The 20,351-nt window shown below is 54.2% G+C and overlaps 1 protein-coding gene across 2 annotated transcripts in view; it reads right to left on the bottom strand.

Moving 5' to 3' along the window:
- VSTM2B (V-set and transmembrane domain containing 2B) overlaps positions 1 to 20,345 on the bottom strand; it is a 38,779-nt gene extending 18,434 nt beyond the window's left edge. Inside the window, exons 1-4 of one of the 2 annotated variants that reach the window (XM_017873586.1) lie at positions 20,123 to 20,345; positions 19,397 to 19,581; positions 18,357 to 18,386; positions 16,527 to 16,998 (exon numbers count right to left, since the gene is read on the bottom strand). In XM_017873586.1, the coding sequence (XP_017729075.1) occupies positions 16,527 to 16,998; positions 18,357 to 18,386; positions 19,397 to 19,581; positions 20,123 to 20,204 (769 nt within the window). In that variant the 5' untranslated portion in view covers positions 20,205 to 20,345. The remainder of the gene's footprint in view (positions 1 to 16,526; positions 16,999 to 18,356; positions 18,387 to 19,396; positions 19,582 to 20,122) is intronic. The other variant, XM_017873587.1, reaches the window with a different exon arrangement.
- Positions 20,346 to 20,351: the final 6 nt, after the last annotated feature.

Below are 20,351 nucleotides of genomic sequence, written 5' to 3'. Positions count from 1 at the left end.
ATGCCTCAGCCCAACCCCGGCCCATGGCTACTTGCAAGGGAAGGAGAATGGGGATGATATTTTTTCCTGAATGTTAACATTCATGGTGGCTTTTAAATGTGGCCAACTTTGTCGCCACCTCCTCTCCAGTTTTCCACCTCTTTTGAGCTAATATCTTGCCCCTAATGGTCCTTTAATGACGTCACTTAAAGTGGATGGCAAGCAGGCCTTTTCTCTGTGGTTGGGCAGCTGCTGTCAGAGGGGGCCACTGGCGGGCCCGACTGCAGTGAGCCCCGGGGAGCTCCCCATCAGGGACGGTGAGGCTGCCTCCCTCAGCGTGGGGCCCATTCCTCACCTGGAGGCCCTTGCCCCATCTGGATTGCTAACCTTCAAGGCTGTGGGATGCTAACAGGCACACAATTCTCAGTGCCCCCAGCAGTACTTGGCCCCTGCAAGAGAATTTTCCCCTTTATCCCTCTCAGCGGCCTTAGGAGGTAGAAGCCACTTTCCCCTTTTATAGGTGAGGTCCAGAGAGTTTGAGTGACTTGCCTAAGGTCACACAGTGGGTAGGTGGTAGAAGGTTATCTCCAGTGACTCCCTGGTACCTGTGAATGAGTCCAGGTTCCTTAGCTAGCTGGAAGCCCTTTCACCCAGTGGACAGTGCTGCCTTGCCTGTCTCCACACTCTTTTGAGTGCCTTGAGCTCCAGGTAAACAGGACTCCCACGCTGGGGGCTGCATGCACCCAGGCTCTCCTGCCTTCAGGCCTTTGCTCAGTCTGTTCCCTTTGCTAGACTCCCTTCCCGATCCTCTCCGGCTCTCTCGAGCTCACCCATCCTCTCTGGCTCATCCCAGAGGCCCCCACAAGGGGACTCCAACACAGCTCTGAATCCATCTACTTCCTGACCCTGCCATTACCCCATACCCACCCTGCCCTGGCCCTCCAACCCTCCCCTTTACCGCATCAGCTCTCACCTGGGCGGGGGCAGCAGCTCCCGACAGGCCGCCCTGCATCCACTGACCCCCCGCAAGCCAGTCACCGACACCCCAGCACTCTAATGTGGCTGCCCGGAATGCCCTTTTCTTTTCTCTTTTTTAACTTTTATTTTAGAATCAGGGGGTACATGTGCAGGTTGGTTCTACCAAAAAGACACCTGCACCTGTTAGTTCATCACAGCAGTCACTATTCACAATAGCAAAGACATGGGACCAACCCAGGTGCCCATCAATGGCGGGTTGGATAAAGAAAATGTGGTGCATACATATCATGGAATACTATGCAGCCAGAAAAAAGAGCCAAATCATGTCCTTTGCAGCAACAGAGTGCTCTTTTCTTTTGTTTTTTGAGATAGAGTTTCACTCTTGTCGCCCAGGCTGGAGTGCAATGGCCTGATTTTGGCTCACTGCAACCTCTGCCTCCCCGGTTCAAGTGATTCTCCTGCCTCAGCCTCCTGAGTAGCTGGGGTTACAGTCATGCGCCACCACGCCCAGCTAATTTTTGTATTTTTAGTAGAGACGGGGTTTCACCATGTTGTCCAGGCTGGTCTTGAACTCCTGACCTCAGGTGATCTATCTGCCTCAGCCTCCCAAAGTGCTGGGATTGCAGGCGTGAACTACCACGCTGGACCCACAGTGCTCTTTGCAAATGCAAAGCACAAATTTCTCCTGCTCCCCAAGTTCCCAGGAGTGTCTGTCTCAGGTTGAAGACCTAACTCCTCTCGCCTGGCTACCCCTCTGCCTGCACCCCTGCCTGCCTCCCAGTGCCATCATGAATCCACCCTGCCGACCCCCAGGGATCTCCCATTCACCCATTTCCGTCCTTCTCAGACCATGGGTCTCCTTCAGACAGCAGGCCCTCCCTGACCCAGTCTGGAGGCTCCCTTTGTCCTACAGGCTGCAAGCCAAGCTCCATTTCTTCGGGGCTACATGTTGATGGCCGTAGTGTGTTACCATCTGACCCCTGTCTTCTCTGCTAGAGGGTGTGCCTGAGAGAGTGGAGACCATGGCTGTCTCAGCTGCATATGTCCTCGTCACCCGGCACACTGCCCATACCCTGAGAGGCTCATAAAATATTTGTTGAATGAATGAATGAATGAAAGTCTTTCTTAGACATCCCAGCTGGTCTAACCATCCATAATGCACCAGACATTGGGCCAGGTCCTTCAAAGGTGGCCTTGTATTTTTAACCTTCAGATACAAGGTGGGGCTGAGAGGCCTGTCTCAAGTTCCCTCTGGGGAGCCCAGGGCTGCCACAGTGACCTTGACCTGACCTTCCAGCTGCCCAACACTGCCAGCACACATGTCTTTGTCTAACTTTTTCTCAAGACCATTTCACAAATTCACCTTCATTTTCCTTTTATACCAATTTGTTCATTAAAAACTCTTCATTCTATTATGCCGCATTCAGTTTTACAAGCCACTTCAAATTCTTCCCTTAGAAGGTAGCATATATGTGAAAACTATTTGTATATTTAATATAATGTACATACATATTGGTATATATATACCCACGTGAGAACTATATGAGCTGCTTTTAAATCTTTTAAAGCAGTAGAACCCTATTTTCAACTAATGGCTGCATGGGACCCCAATATGTAAAACCATTAGAAGCAGAATGGCTCTGGTTGAAGTTGGGGTGGGGCTCCTGGGGTTCCAAGGAGCACAGTTTGGGAATCACTCACCCTAGGCTCTCTAAAAGCCCCTTCAAGATCTAAAACTCTGGGACTTGTGAATGCTGGAGTGCTGGTGTGCCCATTATGCAGATGGCAGAGCTGGGGGATCTGTCCCTATTTTGAATGAGTGGAGCCCGCCCCTCCTTGAAGTCTCCTATACTGGCCTCATTTAAACCCCAGTTGTCTGGGGGTACCTCACCTCCCTGCTACAATCTTCCCAACCTTGGAGCCAGGGTGTACCTTGGATCTCCTGGGTCCGGCAAATAGTGGGTAGTCAATTAATGCCTGCTCAAGGAAGGCTGCTCACTGTATGGGTCCAGGCTTCAGCTCCTTGTCCTGCACAGTGGAACTTGGCCTGGCTGGGCAAAGGCAGGGATGGTGGAGCATGGCTTGAGGTCGGGGAGGAGGCTGTAGGTCCCTCCAGCCAGCACACACAGGACCTAACCACAGTCCTTTCCCATTACAATCCGCCTTTGGGTTCCACCTCAGTGACACCTGGATATTTCTTTCTGTTTCACAGTAAGGACTTTTCTTTAGAAACGCAATTTAACCAAAAAGGTTAACATATTTTAATTGCCCAGGGATAGTGCTCTGAAAATTCTGTAACATGTGCTCATTAAATGAAATTAGCACAGAGGAGCTGCCCGGGATATGTCACGCATTAAAATATGACGCTATAGAATAGAATGCATTATGAATTATTGCCTGGTGTATTTTTGTTACATTAGTCTTTAATGTGAATACAGTTGTTTATCTGCCCACCTGGAGATGAGATTTTTTAAATGCCTGAAAAAACATATCTACATTAATTTGTCCATGTACAAGAATCAGCAAATCTGGGCCAGGCTGCATCCGCCAGAGTACCCAGTGCCCAGCAGAGGGAGGAGGTCTGTTGCTCCCGTCCCTGAAGGCTGAGGGGTTAGGGGAGCTGAAGCAGGCTGTGGTTGGCTGTGTCCACTCACTCTGCCCATCCTTCCTGTCTGTGTTCAATGGCCTAGGGACTGTAGGCAGAAGCATGGAATGTCATGGAATTCTGGGCCCTACCACCCCCTGGATACTTTTTTCCTATGGCCTCCTTCCTGGAAGACATGACTTGAGTGTGTGGTGTTCAGTTGCGGGAAACTCCAACCTTAGGCATGCCTGCAATCCCAATCCCACCCATCCTGCAAGCTTCAACTTGTATCCCAATTCTACCCATCTTTCCATCCATGTTTTACATATTTATCCATTTCTCCTACTTTCTACTCTCCATTTACCCATCCACCCACTCACATCTTCTTTCCACCCATTCATCAGCTATTTATTTTTCCACCCATCCCCAATTCACTCATCCATCCATCCATCCATCCATCCATCAATCCATCCATCCATTCTCCCATCCATTCACCCATCTATCCACCCACTCATCATCTCTCTACCCACCCATTCATTTTCCCATCCATTCCCACCCATCCTATCTATCCACTCATCATCTTCTACCCACCCATTCATTTCTCCCATCCTCCTTTTTACCCACTACTCATTCTTCTCTGTCCAATCCATTCATTCTCCCATCCCACCACCATTCACACAATTTGAATTCACCTCTTCCTTACCCACCCATTCATTCTCTCTCCTCCACCCATTCACACATTAATTCACTTCTTCTTACCCACTATTCATTCTCCCTCCATCCACCCATCACCCATCCACTTCATCATATTTACCCACCCTATTCATTCTCCCATCCATCCACCCCTCTTTACCCCATTCTACTTCATTCATTTCTTCTATCCATCATTCATTTCCCACATTTCCCACCCACTTGGACACATTGATTCACCCTTTCTTCTTTACCCACCTATTCATTCTCCATCCATCCACCATTCATACATTTAATTCATCTTCTTCTTACCCACCTATTTCACTCTCTCATCCATCCACCCATCTACCCATCTGCTCATTAATCCTTGTTTCTATGCATTATTCTCCCATCCAATCACCCATCTTTAATACTTATCATTCTTTCTACCACCACTCATTCTTCCCATCATCCACCCATCTACCATTACTCATCATCCTTCTGGCCCACCTTTTCATTCTCCCATCCATTCACCATCTACCATCTACTCATCATCCTTCTACCCATCCATTTGTTCTCCCATCCATTTGCCCATCTACCATCTACTCACCATCCTTCTACCTATTCATTAATTCTCCCATCCAGCCACCCATCTACCCATCCACTCATCATCCTTGTATCCATCCATTCATTCTTCCATATGCCCACCCATCTACCCATCCACTCATTCTCCTTCTACTCATCCATTCATTCTCCCACTCATTCACCCATTCCCTTATCCTTCCTTCCACCCATCCAATAATTCTCTCACCATCCACCCCTCTATCTATTCACTCATCCTTCCTTCTACCCATCCATCCACCCATCTACCCATCAACTTATCATCCTTCTACCCACCCATTTGTTCTCCCTTCTATCTATCCATCTACCTATCCACTCATTTTCCTTCTACCCATCCATTTATTATCCCAACAATTCATCCTTCCTTCCACCCATCTATTAATTCTCCAATTCATCCACTCACCCACTCATTCTTCCTTCTACCCATCCATTCATTCTTCCATCATCCACCCATCTATTCATCCTTCCTCCCACCCATCCTTCATCATTTCACACATCCTTCCCTCCACTCACCCACCAGCTACTTGTTTTTCCACCCATTCACCCCAGCACCCATCCAGACAGCCATCAACCCATCCATCCAATGAGTCCAAGCCCCATCATCTCTTGACTGAATCACTGCCTCCAAAGTGGTCTCCCCCATCCATCAAATTCATCCCACCTCTCCAATCTCCACACTGCAACTAGAGTGACCATTTCTGAAAGCATCATGTCCTAGCCACTCAAACCCCATCCCACTGCCCTTAGGATAAAGCCAAAGCTTCCTGGTATCTTCAAAAGGCCTTACAGTTTAACCCTGTTTGACCAGTAAACTCTAACTCTTGACTTAATTTCCCCTTTGCTTCCCCATCTTGCTTTCTCTGCACCCACCACAGTAAGCTTCTGTGTGGCCTTTGCATTTCCCCAGATCCCTATTGCCACAGGACCTTTGCATATGTGAGTCCCTCTTCCTGGAAAGCTCTACCCTCTCTCTTTACCTGGCCAACTCGTAACTTTCTTCCTGATTATGGCTCAAATGTCACTTTCTTGGTGAGCCTTCCCTGACTGGGTCAAATCTCCCTATTTTAGCTCCCATAGCCCATGGGCCTTTCCTTTAGAGTACCAGCCATGGCTGCTAATTTCCACTTGCTATGTGACTATTTGATCAATGTCTGTCTCTTCCTCTGTCACTTTCTCAGGACCTCATTAGTCTTAATCACATTGCACCCTCGGTGACTAGAAAAATTCTTGCACATAAAAAAATGCTCCATGGACATTTGCTGGATGAATGATTGAATGAATGAATGAACTAGTACAAAGTCTGATGAATATAGGGCAGTGGGGAAACAACAGTGAGAATGAACCAGGCCTGCTCTCCATGGGCATCAGTCTGAATGGGGCACTCAGCCAGGTGTTGGCTGCAGAACAGGGCAGGAACTTCTGGAAGCCCTGAGGCAGCAGCAAGGCACATCTAGGTGCTCAGAATGAAAGAAACTTCTTTGGCTGCAGGGTCAGGAAGTCTTCTCCCAACTACCAGCCCACCCTGGCCCCACCTTTCTGAGTTCTTCCCAACTACAAATCCATCCTGGTAACCCACCTCTCTTGTGCCTGAGCTGAGCCCTGAGTTCATCCTCCATCCTGCATGGCCACCATAACTACACCATGAGCTCCTCCCTGGGGCAGGGGCTAGGTCTGCCTGATGCTCTGGGTAGCCCCCTGCCCCTTCGCCTGGGCCAGACCAGATACAGCAGACCAGGAATCCCCACCCCCCCTCAGACTGAGCCTGCTGTAATGTCAGCTCTCCCTTCTATTGGTTTATTAAAGATTCTTCCTCTGGGCGTTTGTACGAGAATCAGTTGTAATAAAAGTCACTCTAAGGGGACTGACACTGCAGTTGGGCTTTCCTGGCTTAAAGAAAACTGTGCCTTCTTCCCTGAGGGTAGTTCATGGGCAGCAGGCCAGGGCCAGCAGATGGAGGGCTCTCTGTCTCTAGAGCTATCCGATTACAGGTGGGTGGGCCTCCAGCAGGAGTCTGCAGTGGGCTGTCTGTGCTGGGCAGGAGGCAGGCTCACATGGCGTGAAGGGTGGAGACAGGCAGAAGGGGTCCTGGCTTCCTGGCCCAGACTGCAGCCTGCTCACACTCCCAGCACATCCCAGAGGTGGCATCTCTGTCCTGCATTCATCTCACTAGCCTGGGTGCCAAGTGGCACCTTTATTGGCAATCTCTGGGCGCAGTGAGCCACAGCAAGGGAAGCTGGGGTGGATGTGAATATGAAAAGCAAAATGCAGGAACACAATTGGAAGAACCAGTACACATCCTGAGCCTGTAATGCTGACCTGAGTTACGTCACCCAAAAGGCCCATCCCTGTGGGGCACTCCCTGACACAGGCGGCTCTTCCTCTCTCTCTCACTCTGTCTCTGTAAAGGCCCCAGTGACGGGGACTCCGGGCACCTCCTCTCAGTCTAAACCTACCCCAGGAGGCTCTCTGGCTATATGACATGGTGAAAGAGTTTTCTACCTTCTCCCTACTTCTCCCATGGAGACACAGCTGTCCAATGCTGCAAACACCAGCCTCTCCTCTGAGCTTTTCCTTGTCACCCAAAAGGCCCTACCCCCTCCCATCACAATGCTCCTGCCACTGGCAGCAGCCTATATGTCAAAGGAGCATGACCAGGCATGACATGGAGCAGCTTTCCCCAGGAGCCCTGTTAGCACAGCCAGGCCTCGGGCATGCGGGCAAACCCGGAGGTTTGATTTGCTGGTGGACCATACGAAACCATGATGAAGCTGTCCTTGTTCACCAAGGAGCTCCTGACTCAGAGCAAATAGCCCCAACCAGGCTAGGATGAGGATGTGGCACCATCCCCATTTTTCTACCTTCCGCAACTTGAAATGGCGCAGCCAGAGAATGTACAAAAACAGCAACTCTCTGAGCCATTTGCAATCTGATGGCCCTTTCTGTTTCTGAGCTCCATCAGCCCCATCACTGAGATGGTCTGGATGTTCATCCCCTCCAACCTTATGTTGAAATGTGATCCCCAGTGTTGGAGGTGGGGCCTGGTGGGAGGTAACTGGGTCATGGGAGTGGATTCCCCCACGAATGGCCTGGTGCCTTCCTCGTGGTAATGAGGTAATGGGTGAGTTCCTACTCTATTAGTTCACATGAGAGCTGGTTGTTTAAGGAGCCTGGCACATCCTCCCTCTCTCTCTTGCTTCCTCTCTCACCATGTGACACGCCTACTCCCCCACCTTGAGTTAAAGCTTCTTGAAGCGTCACCAGAAGCCAAGTAGATGCTGGTGCCTTGCTCATACAGCCTGCAGAACTGTGAGCCAAATAAACCTCTTTTCTCTATAAATGACCAGACTCAGGTATTCCCTGATAGCAATGCAAAATCACCATTAGCTCCATCATGCCCATGGCATGTGCAGGAGGGAGGGCAGTCTCATGAAGGAAGTCTCAGATCAGAGCACCCTGTCCAGCTTAGTAAGCTATCCTGGATGGTTAACACAATTCCCATGAATAACGCTGGTTACCAAAGCCAACATCCACTGAGTGTATTCTAGGTGCCAGGCCCTGTGCTAAGCTGACATCTTTCCATGGATTATCCCCCAGATCCTGCCAACCGCTCTCTGGCATAGGAATCAGTGTCGTGCTAATGATAACAGATGACGGAACTCGCACACAGGGAGTGGGAAGTGATGAACTCAAGAATCCAATCAAGCGGTTGGATGTATCTGGAAAACAAGTATAATACTCTCAGGGTATGAAGGGCAAGAGTGAGAAGCACATGCTGTGACTTTTGCAGGGCCAGAGCCCTGTAAAGGCCCAGAAATGTGGTAAATTTCTTGGCATTCAAATCCTGGCTTACCTGTGAGCCAGCCAGCTGAACAGTGAGGAACATTTGAAATGTCAGGAAAGAATGCAATGGTTGGAAGTGGTGGTGAGTGTAACTCCCTCCAGAACCATGTTCAGTCTCCACTGGGTGATGCTTTGGTTCTCCCACCAGCATGGGCAGCCGTAGGGAGGACTGACCTGCCTAAGCAATTTTCCTGGCCTCAGTCTCTAACGGGCATCAGATGCTCAACTGGGACTCTGAGGGGGTGCCCTGTCCCTCTCAGCGGCCCTTCTGGCAAGCTGGTTACTTCTGAGCTGGACGGAGCAGAGCCCATGGGTGCAGGACAGTAGGTGGGTGCAGGAGAGTAGGTGGGTGCAGGGGATGGGTGGGTGTGGGGAAAAGCTTCCGAAATGTCCACTTTGACTCCTTATTTCATGCCAACACCAGGACCCCTCAACATTCCTCTTGAACTGCAAAAACCAGAGCGAACTGAAGCCTCTCCAAAGTAGCTTTGATATTCCAGCCTGGAGAGCAGTAACAACAGAACAGAACAACCAATAACTTCCAGAAACAGGATTGCTGGCAGGGACAGGCTTTGCACAAGGTGTGTCTCTCAAGGGCCATCCTGTGGAGGATGCACGCAGGAGAAGGGGCCTGGGCTATGCTCATACTTTGCGGTCACTGAGGGTACTGCTGTCTGTAAGCAGCCCCCCAGCCACCTCCACCATTGACTGCTTGACAGCAGCTACACCCTAACCCACAGGAGGCCAGACGGGATCCTCCATCTTGGTATTCATAGCACATCTTCCGTGAGAGCACCAAAGCCACGGACAAGCAGGCTAATTTTGCTAGAAGCACCAGCCCGGGGAAGGAGGTGTGTCAGCCTTCATCAGGAATAGGCAGGAATCGGGAGTTACAGGGGCTGAGCCTGTTGACTTCTCATCTCAAACTTCCCTGCAGCTCTTACATAAGGCAAAGTGAAACCTTCTCACCGCTCTGGATACAAGTTTCCAAGAGATGCCTGGTGATAGTCAGCAAAGCTTGGGGGAATAAAAAAGATAATGCTTTTATTTTTCTCCTGTGCTGCAAAAATGTCTTAAAACCATACTGGCGTCTCCCAGAAAGCTCAGGGGTTTAGACCACAGCCAAGGCCTTGCTCTGTCCACACAGAGCAGAACTAATCAATATCATATTACAAAAGCACTTGACCTCATTTATCCCCACGGATGCTTGGGGAATCCTTAATATTCAGAGCTTCAAGGATATGCACCTGGCGTGTTTAATGAGCAGTTCCTTGTTGGGGGGTTAGCTCCCGGTGACATTTAATAAGGCTGGCTCCCAGGTCTTTTCTTGGGGGCTGCCACTCCACCTGGGGAGAGAGTCTGGGCTCTGGCTAAGAGCACAGAGAGAGCGCTGTGTCTTCTGGGGGATGGACTGAAGCAGGAGGCATTAGGGAGAACTGCAGGAAGGAGGAAAGCTGGTGAGAGGAGAGCGTGGCACATAGTAAGTGCTCAGTAAAAGGCAAATATTATTATTTATCATTAGTATAATCCAAAAGCAGCTGTTTTATCCTGAATTTAGGATCTTGCTGATGCTGAGAGGATGGTTGCCCAGTGAGCTGATTGCTATACAAAGGTCATTCCATTTGGTGTGGTCTTCTCCATCCTTCGGAAGCAGAGAGAGGGCATCTGAAAGCTTTTCCAGGTCTGACCTAAGGTGGGAGACTTCAGCCCCAGGTGCTTCTTTCAAGTCATAAGTCACACACTACATACAGGAAGCCTCTCTTCTGATTGCCTCAGCTGGATTAGTGCTGGCACAGCACAGACTGCTTTGCCCTGGAATTACCTGGGTGCCCTGGCTCCTCTGTTTGGGTCCACGCTGCGATCTCTGGTTCCCCTTCATGGCAAGCGTGGGGCTGGGCCCAGCAGACTCCCAGTGACTGGCTGCTGGGGGAGAGGACGGCATGTTGCTGATGATGGTGTAAGATTGCTGCTGTCAGGGATGATGCAGGCATTGCTTGCCAGCTGTGAGGCTCAGCCATTTCCTTTATGAAATCCTCTAATTTTCTCTTTCAGGATGCTCAGAGAGCCTCGCCTTCTCTTCTCTGGGACATCTCTTGCCAGATTTATTTTCTTCTTAATTGTAATTCTCATGTCACATCAGAGCTTGGGGGAAGAATGGATTGTTCATTTAAGGCGAGAGCCTTTGGGTCCTCTTCGGTCCGGGAAGATGGGAAAACCAGGTGGCCGCCTCCATGGCCTGCTCAGGGCCCACAGGTCCCGGGCCTGCTGGTGCTGTTGGTGACTCCGCTGCATCACGATTCTCCTGGGTCATGTGTGTGCCATTCCTTCAGCTCTATCATCACGAGGGTATGGGTCGAGATGTAGTGACTGTCTCCACCTTGCCCACGGCCCACTTCGGTCACGGTTTACGGTTGCCATGGCGACATCCAAGGATGCTCCCCCTTGACGGCTCCCAGCAGCCACAGCCTCTCTACAGCCGTCATACCCATGGCCTTGGCTGTCTTTCTCTCATTGTTAATTGAAATATTGAGAGCCAGTTCTCTGTGTGGGCACCCAGCAGCAGCTTGCCACATCCAGCCGGCTCTCTGTGGGGGCCATGGTGCCTTCCTTTGGAGCCAGAGCCCTGAGGCTAATTAGAGGTTCACATGCCACCGCTCTGATCCCAAGGTCCCTGCAGAGGGGAACTTCTGGCCAATACGACAGCCATTCGGTTGCAAACTGGATTATTTTGAGGCCACGCTAGATTTCACTGCAGTGCCTTTTCCATTTAGAAGTGTTTGTCTGGAAGATATTCTGTTTGGTCTCTCTCTCTCTCTTTTCTAGAAATGGTAACCAGCAACAAAGTGTTCACGAAAAATGGGTCAGTGTTCAGATTAATTAGGAGCCAGATTTACGAACACAGCTAAGATGGGGCCCGGCCTCCTGCGCCTGCTCTGCTCTGCTAATCCAGTCCATGTTTATTTTTAAGCACAAATACCAAAATGTCTCTTGACAAATGAGACGTGAAATGAATGAGTTTTTGCACATCAACTTTTAGTGCAAATATGTATTTGGCTGTATTGGGTACACATGCAGCACGGGAAGGGCTTTCTTGCCTGGCTGTGCAGTAGCTAATGGATGAGGGCTGGAGGAAGTCCCCCCTCTCTCCTTCCTGGCATTACCAAAGTGGCTTATGTAAAAAATAGGGACTTTTTTTTCTGACTTCCTTCCAGGAACCATCGCTTAATGGGGGCGATTGGGGACATGTGCTGGGACCGCCTCTGCAGTCGCCAATCTGAAACGGCCAGTGTCCTGAGCCTCTTTTCCCTCCCTCCCTTCCTTCTTTCCCTCCTTCCTTCCCTCCTTCCTTCCTTCCTTCTTTCCTTCCTTCCTTCCTGCCTTCCTTCCTTCCTTCTTTCCTTCCTTCCCTCCCTCCCTCCCTCCCTCCCTCCTTCCTTCTTTTTCTGAGACAGAGTTTCGCTGGAGTGCAATGGCGTGATTTTGGCTCCCTTCAACCTCCGCCTCCCGGGTTCAAGTCATTATCGTGCCTCAGTCTCCCAAGTATCTGGGATTACAGGTGCCTGCCACCACACCCAACTAATTTTTTGCATTTTTAGTAGAGACGGGGTCTCGTCACGTTGGCCAGGCTGGTCTCAAACTTCTGTCCTCAGGTGATCCACCTGCCTCGGCCTTCTGAAGTGCTGGGATTACAGGTGTGAGCCACTGCACCCAGCACATGAGCCACTGTGCCTGGCCCTGAGTCTCTTCAGTGCCCCAGGTCCTCAGCCCACCTTTCTCAACTCTGCTGTGAGCCCCTGAGGGCTGACCTCTATAGCTTGCGCCACCTGGGTGCCTCTGCCCTCAGATTCCAGAAGGGTTTGGCCAATGGGAGGCCCGGACAGGGAACGGAGGGCGGGAGGAGAGCGAGATCCTTGCTGGGTGACTGTGGGTTGGCTCTGTGCCTCCCCTCTTACTCTCTGTGTGCCACCAGCAGCCCCCATCCTGGCTAGGTCTGCTGATGGCTCCCACTGATGGCAGCCCTGGGCACCTGCACCCATCCTTTGTTGGCTGCCTTAACCCTGTCCACACCTTGATACATACGCTCTTTCCATTCCCCCCAGTGACCCTGTTTGAATGTGCCATGTGCCTCTGCCAGCACCCTGGTTGATACCCTCTGCAAACACTCTAGACTATTAACCAAGAGGCAGCCGTCCTTTTTGGACCGCTCCCCATCAAGCTGCTTAGAATTGCAAGACTGGGAGGCCAGGCCCAAGGTCATCTGCCCCGAGCTCCCTCTGCAGCTCAGGCTGCTGTGGTTCTGAGCAAAGCGGCTGGCTTGTTGCCTCTCGGGGCACTCAGCAGGACCTGGTGCCAGCAACCGAGCTCGGGGCACTGGCTGGTGATGCAGCCCTACAGAAAGGTTACTAATGCCCATCCTCCAAAACACAGTCTGCAGGCTTCACATTGACAGCACACAGCTTGGGTGGCCTTGGGTGACCCGGGCGAGGTAGGACACAAGCCTGAGCATGGCTCCCTCCTTGGCATCAAGGCTGTTCGGGTGTGTTTGTGAATGACAGGTATTGCCATCCACTTTTCCATGCCCAGAGTGGGACACAGAGTGCCTGCAGCAGAACGACTCTCATAAGAGATTCACCTGGAGAGTGGGGGATATAGGTTTTCTGACCTCCCAGCTGAAGGCCCACCTTCTGGCCACCCCAAAGGAGGCTTGGAGAGAGACTGGAGGTTCTTTCTGAGATGTGTCTACACAGTTCCTGGCCTGTTTAGGAGCTGGCAAGGGTTAGAGGGTGATGGAGACCTCAGAGGCCACTGTACTTCTATCCCAGGAGCACTGCTGTCAGGCCCGCTGGGAGCCAGGCAAGCTGTGCTTTCTGGATGGCTGTGGACACCAGCCCCTGCAGAGAAGGCAGAGTGACCCACATGGGCATTGACATATGGCCCTGTGGCTGGTGGATGCTCAAGGCCCTATCTGCTGGGATGGCGCTGGGCACTGTGCCATCAGCATCGAGCTGACCTGAGGACCGCCATATCTGCTGTCCAGCCCACCTTCTCCAGATGATATGTCCTGGAGCATCTTCACTCTCTCATTCAGCCTTCATGGCCAGCACAGAGACTGGAGATCGGACTAGCTATGGCAGGCAGTCAGGTCATCTGTGGCTGGGCCTGCGACTCAGGCTGAAGGCCAGGGGAAGAGGGAGATTCAAGCAGGAGTGTGTTCTTGACCTTGGTCTCATTACCATTTTGTGAGCACAACTAAGTTCACTCTCAAAGATCTCTTTCACATGGTCTTGACCAAAGTCTTTAACCAATGGCCGGTTCTACTTGGCATTCAAGGCCCTCCATAGCCTGGCTTCCAACTGCCAACCTTTTAGCTTTATCTGCTCATCCCTTCCTCTCCACTAGTGCAGCTAATGACCGGGGTGATAATAATGAACATATATGTGCTGCAGTTTCCATACCAAGCTCCCTCTGAGGTCAGAGAGATTATCCTGTTCATTTTACAGATGAGTCAGAGGTGGTAAGCCACTTGCCTAAAATCACACAGCCAGTAAGTGGTGGAGACACAACCCACATCTGGACTTCTGCCTTTCAAATCCTCCAGGAATATCCTTAGAGGTACGTACCAGCTTGTAATGCACACATTTCCTTGCTAAGGCCCAAAGGGAGGGGGAAGAAGGACATTCTCTTCACCAACCAGCATCAGTTAAGCCAATGGCTCTATAAATCAATAGGCGCTCTCCCTGAGCACTGCCTGTATGCTGAACAGAGACGGCTAACTCCTCAAGGAGTCACGCTCCCCTTGCACTATGAAGAGATGAAGCCTGAAAGCAGCCACTACGCCAAGAACTACATTTCCCAGCAGGCACTACATCTGTGTTGGACCATGTGACTGAGTTCTGGCCGATGGAAGAGGGTAGAAGTAATATTTACCACTTCTAGACCTGGCCCTTAAAAAACAACTTGCCATTTTTCCAAACCAGCTTTTCTCTGAGAGAGTTAAGTGCTGCCAGAATGATTTGAGTGGCTATTTTCTCAATCTCCCCAAAACGATACATACTTAGAGTGATCCTAAAGGCATATGAAACAAGTTGATTCATTATACACAATGCATGCCTGAGAGCATTAGGGCTTCATTCTCTTAGGGCAGTGAGGTGACAAGGGCTGCTTCTGTCTCTCCTCCCTGGTCTGCTAGCTCTATGTCATGCCCAGAGTGACTCTGGAAGCCTCTTGCTGAGGCTGGTAGTCTCAGCCTGGGTCCTTGAATGACTGCATGGAACAGAGCCACCACATGCCCTGGGGCACTCCAGGGCAGGACGTGATATGAACGAGGAATATTACATTTGAATTGTGTCAAGCCACTGGCCTTTTGGGGTTTATTTGTCACAGCATCAGTGATATCTTAGTGCAGAGGGTGGAAAGTTCCCAGCTGGGCTGTGAAGGCCCTCTGCAGGTCCCTACCTTCCCCAATAGGCTGAGGGACAGTCTTGTGGGGCCCTGTGTAGCATCCAAGAGGGATGAGGCCTTTGGATCAAGCCAATAGCCTGAGACACACTGAGGAGGCTGCCACAGTAGGTAGAGCTGAATGAGAAACAGAACTGAACTGATGTGCCAGGCAGACTGCAGGCTCAACTGTCAGAGGGCTTGAGAGTTAGCTAGGGAGGCAGGATGAGATGGTGACATGAAGGACATGAAGACCCGCCCCCGTGGATTCTGCAGGTAGTCCAGGAGACTGCAGGTAGACCACCCTTTGAGAACTAACATTGTAGGGTTGTGACAATGTCTTCTGTCACATCTGGGAGGTTTCACATGCACCTGTCCCCAAAGTCAGGCTCCCAGGGCTGTGTGGCCAGGAGAGATGCTCCCTGTGGGACTCTGTATCAAACAAGACTGAGGAGAGGGGCTGAGGGAGGGAGCAACCTGCTCACAGTCAGGCACTGGGGTGGGCTCTGAGGCCCAGCTTAGAGCAGGGGGAGAGAGTGGGGGATACCTTGGGAGGAGGGGCACATTGGACAAGCCTTTCTACTCTCCATAACCACCCCCCACCACCCCGCCTCTGCCAGTGGCTCCTACCACCCCAGAGGTGCCTACCAGGGGGTAGTCAAGCCATCACTTTCTCCTCCTCCTGCCTTCCCACATCCCACCCCCATTCCCAGTCCCCTCTTCCAGCCTCTCAGCTCCCTAAGAAAGCAAGCCTTCCCCTCTGGGTGCCTTCCTAACAGTGGCTTAGGGCTCAGTCCTTACTGTCCCCACCCCAAAGCCAAAGGGAGGAGAGCTGCGATTTACAGTAAAGTGCAGAGCTGGTGCCTAGTGCCATCCTGCATTTAGCTGAAGAGAGTGTAAGTTACACAGCCAGGCCCCTCCACGCCCTTGGACACAGTCGGTTCAATCGAGCACACAGAATAGAAACCAACACAACCCAAGTTTTAACCGCCTTCCGCTCTCCAGCAGGTGCCAGTGCCCCCACCTGGGGATAGCTTATTTCCACCATCGGTGCTGGCAGAGTGCTGGCCCCTTGCCACCATCGGAGCTCACCCCTCAGGGTTCAGTTCTCCAAACCCAAAAGAGGTCGCCTCCCCACACTACAGCCTCCAGCGTACCCTGAGGTCGCTGGCAGCGCAGTCCCCTCCCCCGTTCATAAATGCACATCATAAATGCTTCCAGAGGCCAGGAGTAAAGACAGAGAAACGCCGGGAAGAAGTCCCTAGGGGAGGGCGCTCCCGATCTAACTAGGAAGAAGTGTGCATATACAAATGAGCCAAGGGGGCGGGTCCTGGGTCAGGAGTTCCTTTGGTCGTACCCGCGCAGCCCCAGCACTGAGCCATCACCGCGCGTGCGCCCCCTCTCCGCGCGCCCTTACCCGAGCCGTGCCTCTGGCGCAGCAGGACCGCCTGTCCCGATGGCGGCGACGCTGACGAAGCAGCAGCAGCTGCCGCGACGGTGGTGGTGGCCGTGTGGGCCGCAGACGCTGCCGCGGCCTCGGGGACTGCGGGATCGATGGCGGCTGGAGGGCTCCCGGGCGGCGGGCTCTTGTCGCCGCGGATGGGCTCGGAGGTGGTGCGGCCCGCGGGGCCTGCGTTGTTGGCGTTGGAGGCGCTGGCGGGGCCGTGGCGACGCGGGCCGCTGCTCTGGATGTGGGACACAGCCTCGGCGGCCTGCATGTTGGGCGGCGCGAAGCGCGAGAGCACGCGCAGCAGCGCCTGGGCCTTGTGCTCCTGCGTGTCGTCGTCGCTGTAGTCCGACACGCGGCATTCGTACACGCCCTCGTCTTGCAGTCGCACGGCGGACAACCGAAGCCGGTGTGAGATGTCATTGCCCTGGACGCGCACGGTCTGCAAGAGAGCAGGGTTAGAGGCCGGGCTGGGCAGCTCCCAAACCTGCTCTTCTGGCCGCCCTGGCCGTCGCGCCCCCTTGTCCGCGCACCCCAACACTTTCGGGATCCCGGTTTGCCCACCATCACGATCTGGCTTCCCTTTCACCCGCGTCTACTCCGTGGCATAGGGCTTCCAACTCTGCGTGGACGCCGGGCAGCCAGCTCTTTGGACAGTGTCCCCACGCCCCCATCATGTTAACCAAACGCTCACCATGCATTTGCCCCGCCCATAAAAACCAACCCTGCTTGTCTTCCCGTAGCTGGCCCTTCAGAAGGGCAGAGCCCACCTCTCCTTCTTCAGGAAATCCCAGGCTGGACTCCCAGTTCTGGAGTGCGCAGAAACCCCAGGCTGGACTGCCCCACGTCTTTCCCGCCGCGACGCGCGCCAACCCACAGTCCCGCCCCAGCCGGCCCTCCACACCTCCCGGCGCAAGGAAGGCCTGCCTGAATCGCGTCCTAAGGAAAGCCACCCTGTCACCGGACCCCGCCCTTCACAGCTAACACTCCGCTCTCCCAAGGAGGCAAGCAACGGTGTGGCTGCTGCCCGGCTCCCTGGCCACCTGCTACCAACCTGCCTTTCCGCGGGATCTCCAGAAGCCCCTCAGCGAAGTGCTCCTCCCCTGCGCCCCGGTGGGGACTTCGGGAAGGAACTGCTCTATGACTCTCACCAAACACCCAGGGAGCCCTCACCTCTGAACCGAGCCCACGAGAAGGCTTCATCATCTCCAGACCCTTCTACGCTCCAGCTGGGAAGCTTGGGCACATCTCCTCCCAGAGTTACCAACCCCATGACCCGGGCCCCTCGCAGCCTGGCACGAACCACCCCCTACCTTGTCCCCCGCAAGCCTGTAACACCTCGCACCCAAACCCGCAATCCAGGCGGAAGATAAAGGGTTGCAGCGGAGGGCGCAGAGCGGATGCTCAGGGCGGGGCGGAGGGGGCGGGAAGCTGGCGCCACGGTCGCGGGGAGGGCGCGCTCCCGGTGCTGGGAGGAATGCCCGCAGAGCGGAGGCGAGCAGGCGCTAGAGGGCCTAAGCGCGCGGTCCTGACTAAGGGGAGTTTTACAGGTGAGCGCCGAGCCGAATTAGGGGACTCAAGCCTTGGACCCTTGATTTACACAAAAGAGAACCCGACCCTGCAACCGGCGACAGATGGCGCCCGGACAAGCCAAAAAGTCACCAATGCAAGGCTGCGATCGCAGCCCTACTTGCGCGGCCCCACATGCGCGGCTGCCGCGGCTTGCTAAGGGGAGGGAACTGCGGGATGCGAGGCGGCCAGAAGGGGTCTCCCGCGGCCCGCGCTGGGCTCCACACTTACGCTGATTTTAGTTGCATCCTTATTTGTTACCTAAAATGCAAAGAGGGAGAGAGAGAGAGAGAGAGACATGAGGCTCGTGGCCTTCTGACTGGGGAAACTCGGATCCGCCTCTAGGCAAGGGCACCCTCCTCCGGCAGGCTAGGACCGAAACCGCCCGGGCGGTGAGGGTTGAGGGCACAAAGGACGTCCGGCTTTCCAGGAGTTTCCCAGGAGGAAGCGGGCTTTGGAGCTAGCATGGTGCCTGACCAACGGGTGGCTGCTCTGGTGTACACCTGCTGGCTGAACTGGGGAGACTGGATGGACACCAGAGTGGGAAGGAAAGCCCCTCTCCTTCCCTCTGCGCATCCTTAGGCCCTGCCCCCTGGCTCAAAATCCTCCCCCAGCTCATTGGGAGTCATGAATAACTGGAGGGAGGGGCCTGTGTCTGGACGGTACCCAGCAGGAGGCTCAGTGGCAGTAACTCTGGGTGGGACCCTGGGATAATGTAGGTGTGTGTGTGCACGCGTGCACGCTAGAGTGTGTAAGAGAGTGTGGGTTTTGAGGCAGACAGGCAGCTTGGGCCTGTTTTCGGCTACAGGGAAGTCGCCCCTCGGTTCCCCTGAGGGCTGGAGGTCCTGCTGGCTTCCCGGTACTCGGTTTTCTGCTGGCCTCAGGAACGCAGCCACGGAGAGCCCTGGGGTCCTCAAAGTGGCAGAGGGCGGGGAGAGCCTGATGGGACCAAGGGGGCTTCCTTCACTACCCACCACCCATCAGAGGGCTGCAGTCAGCAAGCACGAGCAAACGACCTGGCTGAGGTGTGGCTTTTCAGGGGCTGGGCGTGAATGGAGTTCCAGGAGGTGGCGGGAACAGCGATGCTGTCAAAATAATTGACAGGTTTGGGGGTAACCACTGCTGACTTTGAAGATGCTTTGGGATGCGAAGGTGGAAGATGGGCTGCGCCACAGGGCGGCGCCCTGCGCTAGCGAAGCCGGCTGCTTCCCTCCCCGGGTTAGCCCTCGCCGCCCCGGAGGCGCGCGGGTATCGCGTGGGCGGCGGGTTACCTTGCTCCGGGCGCCTGGCACGCTGAGCGCCAGCTCGTGCAGCAGCTCCCGGGGTGGCTCCTTGAGGTACCACCACTGAATCTCCAGCGAATACGAGGTGGCTCCGCTGGCCCGGAATGCGCAGGGCATTTCGATGTCGTCTCCCTCCCGTACTGTCACATCTTTGGGGACTTCTGTGAATGTAGCTGGGGGTGGGGAGAGAGAGAGGCGTGACCAGCTGTAGGGCGGGGGCCTGGGGCAACCCAAAGCGAGGCTGTCGGTCTCTGGCTCGCTGGCCTTGTGTCCCCCACCCCGCAGCTGCTCCGTGGCGCACGGCCGGAGGGGCTAGCAAAGTTCGGTGAAGAAGCTGCAGGGCCGCGGCAGGGACTGGTCACAGACTGCCTGCTGCTTCCCTCCGGATGGGGCGGGGCGGCAGGGGCGGCTCGTGCTTCTCCCCCGCGCCTGGCCGCACCGCCAGAGCCTGAATGGGGCGCGCCAACTCCCGCACCCCGCAGGCCTCCTTTCCGCAGCCGGGGACCCGGCGGGACTAGGAACGACTCGGGCGCGGCGCTGCTGCTGCGGCGACCCTTCGCCGCTCGCCTCCCCCTACCCCTCCGGGCCCGGGCTGCACAGCGGGATTGCTGGAGACCGCGAAGCTTCCCCGTTCGTTCTCTTTCTCCTTCTTCTCGGTGGCGGCCCCAGCAAAGACCCCCGAGCCCACCGCGGCAGCAAAGTTCCCGCGCTCACCGTCGGCCACGAAGAGCAGCAGGGCATGCAGCAGCAGAGGCGGCAGGTATCCGAGGGCACCGAGCCGGTTCCGCTGTTCCATCTCCCGCGGGGGACGCGGTGGCGGCGGGGGCCCGGGAGCGTAGAGGCGGAGGCCGCGTGGGCTCGGATCGGCTCCGGCTCGGGCTAGGACGCCTCCGAGCCTGCCATGGCCCCGCGCGGCGCCCCCTCCCCTGGCCGCCGGCGGCCG

The sequence above is a fragment of the Rhinopithecus bieti genome, unplaced genomic scaffold (assembly GCF_001698545.2).
Source record: "Rhinopithecus bieti isolate Rb0 unplaced genomic scaffold, ASM169854v2 scaffold_7509, whole genome shotgun sequence".
In the NCBI taxonomy this organism is placed as follows: domain Eukaryota; kingdom Metazoa; phylum Chordata; class Mammalia; order Primates; family Cercopithecidae; genus Rhinopithecus; species Rhinopithecus bieti.
This window is presented reverse-complemented; position numbering and strand designations above follow the sequence as displayed.